The sequence below is a fragment of the Neoarius graeffei genome, chromosome 7, assembly GCF_027579695.1.
Source record: "Neoarius graeffei isolate fNeoGra1 chromosome 7, fNeoGra1.pri, whole genome shotgun sequence".
Lineage (NCBI taxonomy): Eukaryota > Metazoa > Chordata > Actinopteri > Siluriformes > Ariidae > Neoarius > Neoarius graeffei.
This window is the reverse complement of record NC_083575.1, coordinates 90,798,966-90,805,199: the sequence shown is the minus strand read 5'-3', so window position 1 is coordinate 90,805,199 and position 6,234 is coordinate 90,798,966. Positions and strand designations below refer to the sequence as shown.

At 40.4% G+C, this 6,234-nt stretch overlaps 1 protein-coding gene across 1 annotated transcript; it reads left to right on the top strand.

Annotated features, from left to right (window-relative positions):
- The first annotated feature begins 575 nt into the window (after positions 1–575).
- Positions 576–4,818, top strand: LOC132888790 (scrapie-responsive protein 1-like). Its single transcript, XM_060924883.1, has 2 exons — positions 576–805; positions 4,752–4,818. Exons 1-2 carry the CDS (start codon positions 576–578, stop codon positions 4,816–4,818), a joined length of 297 nt encoding a protein of 98 aa, XP_060780866.1.
- Positions 4,819–6,234: the final 1,416 nt, after the last annotated feature.

Sequence of the window (6,234 nt, the reverse complement as noted above, 5' to 3'; positions counted from 1 at the left end):
TATAACATCTGTCTTAGAACTTTTTGACTTACCCTCATATAGGTGTAATACACAGACTTCTGAATCACTGAGAATTTTAAGATGTGCCATTTGGCCTTGACTATTTTCCGTGAACATTTACGTCACTTATGAAATTTCAATTGCCTCTGTAAGCAGTGCTCTGATTCTGCTGAAATTTTCAAGTTTTGCCACAAAGAAAGTGTGTTTACCTCACTTGGATCATTGACAAGCCGAGGTAAAGTGAATTTTAGAAACACTGAGTTTACATCACCTTCTTATTTGAAGCAGAAGAGCCTACTTATTGCTTCATTCAGATGCCTGGACAATGTGCACTTGGTCTCATTAATCTCTCACTCCCTATGATTTGTTAACTTTAGGGTATTAGGAAATCAAATAGTATAGCACTGGGTACATACAAGGATGTTTCAATTTTGCAGCATAATTGGAACCAATAGCATGATCAGGGCCATTTGCCAACTTTTGTACAAGTCTGCAGACTTTTATTTGTGTATCTGATTATGAAAATCCATTAATGGAATCCAGGATTTATTTATTTTCCTTTGCAGGATCACAAAATGAAAGTATTATTCATCACAATCATTCTCCTGCTCGGGTTACATATGGGAGATGCGATTCCATCGAACCGCTGGTCCTGCTACAAAAAGATCATAAAGGATAGAAACTGCCATGACACTGGACGAGAGAGGATGAGACCCATCGACTCGCTACAAAACCATTACTGGGAGGGCAATGAGTGTGACATGGTGTGTTACTGTAACCTCCTGGAGCTGTTGTGTTGCCCCAGGTAATTGCACTGTTTGGCCACTAAGTGGAGCATTTGTCGTGAATCAGAATGGAGAGTCCAAGAGTGATAGCGATCGAGTCATGCAACCACTGCTGAACTCAGAAACCACTGTAGCCATCATGACGTTCCTAGTCATTCCCACATATGGGCAGAATGAAACGTTGGCTATACTTCTGACTCACAGTCTGGGAAGGGCAGTAGCACACGCTGTGCTCTGGGGAGAACCTAAATAACCCACGGTGATCGTCACGAAAACAGCTTAATTTCAGACACAAAATAAATAATTAAAGCACTGTTACTCGGATTACTTCATAACCGAGGAGTAGATCAGAAGATGTTTTCGGAGGGTTTGAATCTCTGAAATATTTTATGAGAGTTCCACATTCGTATTTATTCATAGTGAACATAACACACATCCATTCATACTGTTTGGCACTGTCATTGGTGTACAAGTTTTAACCGCAGACCCCTTTTGAAAAACAAGGATAGATATACTTTTACAATGCAAAATGGAGAAGAATCTGACGTGGTTTTCTGCTGTTGGAGCTCGTCCACTTCAAAGTTCAATGTTTTGTGCATGCTGAGATGCTTTTCTGTGCACCACAGTCGTAAAGAGTGATTATTTGAGTTACTATATCCTTCCTGGAAGCTGGAACCAATTTGGCCGTTTTCCTCTGACCTCTCTTATCAACAAGACATTTGTTTCCACCCACAGAACTGTCGCTCGCTCACTCGCTTGAGGTTTGTTTTTTGTTTTTCGCACCATTCTGTCTGTGTAAATTCGAGAGACTGGTGTGTGTGAAAACCCCAGGAGATCAGCAGCTTTGGAAATACTCAAACCAGTCCATCTGGCTCAAAGCAAGACCCATGCCACAGTGAAAGGAAGTCTCACAAAAACTGAGATCGCAATTCTGATGTTTGAACATTGTAAACATTAACTGAAGCTCTTGATTTGTATCTGCATGATTTTATGCATCGTGCTGCTGTCAATTGATTGGCTGATTAGAGAAGTGCATAAAACAGCTTCAGGTGGATGGGTGCTCCTAATAAAGTGGCCAGTGAGGGTTGACCCACACAACTGATAATCTGCACAACCTACAATTTTATGTAACATATTTTTAAGTGATTATATGAGTTACTCTATCCTTCCTGGAAGCTCAAACCAATCTGGCTATTTTCCTCTGACCTCTCCGATCAACAAGGCGTTTCCAACCATAGAATTGTCGCTCACTCAATGTTTTTTGTTGTTTGCACCGTCAGTGAGTGCGTTTACATGCACATAGAGAAAATCGAATTTCTGCCGTTGCTCGACTGAAATCGAAGTTCTAAATGGCATGGAAACACCTTAGCTAGGCTGAAATTGAACCGCACTTGATTTCTCGTAATCGAGCTACACGACCTAGATTATGCGATTTTTGCTGAACTACTTAGTGCATGTATACCTTATCAAGCTACGTAGTCGAGCTACTTACTTCAGCACTGCCCCTTCCGGAAGTGACGAGTGATGAGACCACAAGCGGGAAACACAACAGCCTCGGTCGGCATGACACTTCACTTTAGCCGCCACTTTATTAGGAACACTTGTGTCTGGGCATGTACGCACCCATTTCCAATTAGTTGGTCAGTTATTAGCATGTTAGCAGGCTAACAGTTAATATGTTCACCATTACAGATCAACTTCAACTTAGTGGCCATTTTATTAGGAACACTTCTGTTCGTACATACAAACTACAAACACTCTTCTTGTGAACACGGAACTGATAACTTTGTTTATACTCTTGAACAGTGTTGCCAGATTGGGCGGTTTCCTGCTCAATTGGGCCTTTTCAAGTGTATTTTGGCAGGTTTTGAACGTATTTTGGGCTGGAAAACGTCAGCAATATCTGGCAACACTGCTCTTGCATAGCTCTTCTTCATGACGACAACCGGAAGTGTACCAACACGATGGGGCGTGTAGCGCCACCTGTGGCTCGGGTGCACAATGTACCTCACACAATAGCTCGATTTCCTTGTGTGCATGTAGAATTGGATTTCTCTGGCACCCCTGCTGGGACCCTTTGCTCGATTACCGACAGCAGCTCGATTTGGATGTGCATGTAAACGTACTGTGTGTTGGGTGTGAACGTTGCAGGAGATCATCAATTTATGAAATACTCAAACCAGCCCATTTGGCACCAACACCCATGCCACAGTGAAAGAAAGTCACACTTTGAGATCACAATTTTTCCCATTCTGATGTGTGAAGTGAACATGAACTGAAGCTCTTGAATTGTATCTACATGATTTTATGCATTGCGCTGCTGATTGGCTGATTGAATAACTGCATAAACGAGTAGATGTACCGAATAAATTGGACAGTGAGTGTACATCTAAAAGAATATATTTTCAGTGGATCTGGCATCTCAGTGTTTTACTTCCTATACCAAGCAACTTTAGCAATATAACGGTAGCCTAGATTGTGCCTTAAATAATTAAATGACAAACTGAACTGCATCAGTGCTTTTACTGATGCCAGGCTTCGATTCAATTTCAATGTACAGTACCGGTCAATAGCTTGGACACACCGTATAATTCCATGTCTTTTCTTTATTTTAATGAATTAAAAGTCACTTCTTCATGTCTTAAAGTAATGATGGATGTCGTTTCTCTTTACTTAGTTGAACGGTTCTTGATGTATGGATTACTACATTTGTGGTGTGGAATAGGGCTATTTATTTATCTATCTATCGTATTTTTATTATTTACTATTTACTGTTTGATCTCAAATGCATTAAGAAGGCAAGGAACGCGTCCGCTGATTACCTTTTGACGAGACACAGCTGTTAATTGAAAAGTCAAATCAAGTCAAGTTTATTTGTATAGCGCTTTTAACAATAAACATTGTCGCAAAGCAGCTTTACAGAATTTTAATGACTTTAAACATGAGCTAATTTTATCCCTAATCTATCCCCAATAAGCAAGCCTGTGGCAACGGTGCCAAGGAAAAACTCCCTCAGACGACATGAGGTAGAAACCTTGAGAGGAACCAGACTCAAAGGGGAACCCATCCTCATTTGGGTGATAACAGACAATGTGATTATAACATTTTTAACAGTTTTAACATGAAATCTGAAAAACATTCCAGATGACTACCTCCTGAAAATGGTTAAGATAATAGTGTGCAAAGCGTCATCAAAGCTGGATACTTTGAAGAATCTAAAATATCAAACATTTTAGTTAACACTTTTTTGTTTGATGATGATGATGTTCGTCCTTCGGGGTCGAAGATGACCATGACTTCAATTTGGTTGTGTGGTGGTTGTGGGTCTAGAGGTGACTGATGAGGCCAATCCGGGCTTTGACGCTTCGCCCAGATGTTGGGCACATGTGGGTAGGTGCTGGAGTTCGGGTGGTGATAGTTTGAGCCTTCCACGCAGCTTGTTTCTTCTGGGCCTCGGTGATGCATTTCATCTCTGTGGCACGTGCACCAGTGGTGAGCTTTGTTTGCCATGCTGGATGATCCTGAGCAAGCGACTCCAAGGAGCTGAGATCAATTTTTAGGGTTTTGAAGGGCACTTTGAGATTGTCCTTGAAGTGTTTCTTCTGCCCCCCCAGAAAACTTTTTAGTTTACGACATAATTCCATATATGTTCCAGATGTTATTTCATTGTTTTCATGTCTTAAGTATTGTTCTACAATGTAGAAAATACAAAAAAAAAAAAAAAACTGAGTATGAATGAGTAGAGTAGGGTGCACAAACCTTTGACTGCTACTGTATATTTCATTGTCATGCTGTGATCTGAAATTTATTCCTGGGTTCATACAAGTCTATCAATTAAATAACGTCACTGTGTGAATTTTGAAGAAATATTTTCCTCGTGGTTAACCTTCTAATCATTTTTGCAATAACTCGAACACTCTTGAATTTAACTCACTGAAAATCCAAACACTGTTGTTTTTGTTCCAGGGCCGTCTTCTTCGGGTCGAAAATCTCCTTTCTGATCCCATGCAATACATCTGAAACTGGACTCTGAGCGATGGGACTGAATGTTTGTGACGGCGATTGAAAAATCTCTTCAAGACCAAACGTCAAAGCAGCAGAATAACATTCTGTTAATTCTGTTATCCAGCATGTGATATCTTCGTTAAATGTGAATCAGTTTGGTCACTGTTTGTGTACTATCTGTCCCTTTTTATAGCGGTGTATCCCTTTCTGGAGGTACAGTACCACTCAATGAATGAGTAAGTGTGTCCAACCAGTTGACTCGTGCTGTCTATTGTTCATATACTAACCTTAATCTAATACATATGATCAATACACATATGACCCTGTCCCAACCAACACACCACTATACTAAATAGCATACTGTTTATATTAAGATATGCTTAGATGCAATTTTGTTTGTTAGACGCAGCTGTGATGCATGAGGATGAGCTCGAAACTGGTGGCTAAGGTATTGCCGTCCTACCTTTATAGGGTTCAATTCTCAAACGAACTCCAAAAAAAAAACAACAAACATTGGCCTTCCAGAAATTACCATTAAAGTCATTTTTACAATCCATTTAAATGGCATAACCCGGTAAAAAACAGACAGCATTATAATCAGGCAGGGATATTGTGCGCAAGCTGCTGCTTGTCTGATTTTAGACAATGCAGCTTTGAAGGATTCATGAGACATTTGATGAATACAAAGCTTTGAAATGTATAAACATTATTCAGTAAAACCAACAGCACTGGATGCAACTCATCTCCAGTTATGGTTTTGGTGTAACCTGACACAATGTGCAGTATGAGTGCATACACTGACCAGGCATAACGTTAAAACCACTGACAGGTGAAGAAATGAATAATATCTCATTACAGTGGAACCTGTCAAGGAGTGGGATATATTAGGCAGCAAGAGAACAGTCAGTTCTTGAAGTTGATGGCGTGAATGGAAGCAGGAAAAATGGGCAAGTGTAAGGATCTGAGCGACTTTGACAAGGGCCAAATCAGGCTTGTAGTACTCGAGTCCAATTCGTGCCCTAATTTTAAGGATTCGTGACTTGACTCAGACTCGTGCATTAACTGCATTCAGACTCGTAAATTGGAGACGAGGACTCTGATTTTTTCTTTATTTTTTGTAAAGTACCATAATAATTTGGCATAAGATATTTATACATTTCTACACTAATTTCGTGCAAGAGAATGCACATTCACCCGTTCATACGTCATGTTCAGGAACAAACTAGCGTGAATGGCGCTAAAATGCCTGGAGAGAAGCGCCTAGGATTGTCCGCTTTGCTTATACAGATTTCTCGTGCAGTGGGAAAAAATGCACTGCTATGTGTTCCATACGTAGAAGAACTATCGAGGAGACGATGGGGACAACCTCGAACTTCAATCGTCATTTGGTAAGACTCCACCCAGAGAAGGAAGTGACACGCTATGTTCATTGCTCTGTTGATAG

Excerpts from the sequence above, each read along its gene's own strand:
- LOC132888790 (XM_060924883.1), top strand. The coding sequence starts at position 576 with ATGAAAGTATTATTCATCACAATCATTCTCCTGCTCGGGTTACATATG. Across the intron at positions 806-4,751 it reads GAGCTGTTGTGTTGCCCCAG|GGCCGTCTTCTTCGGGTCGA; the intron begins GTAATTGCACTG and ends TTTTTGTTCCAG.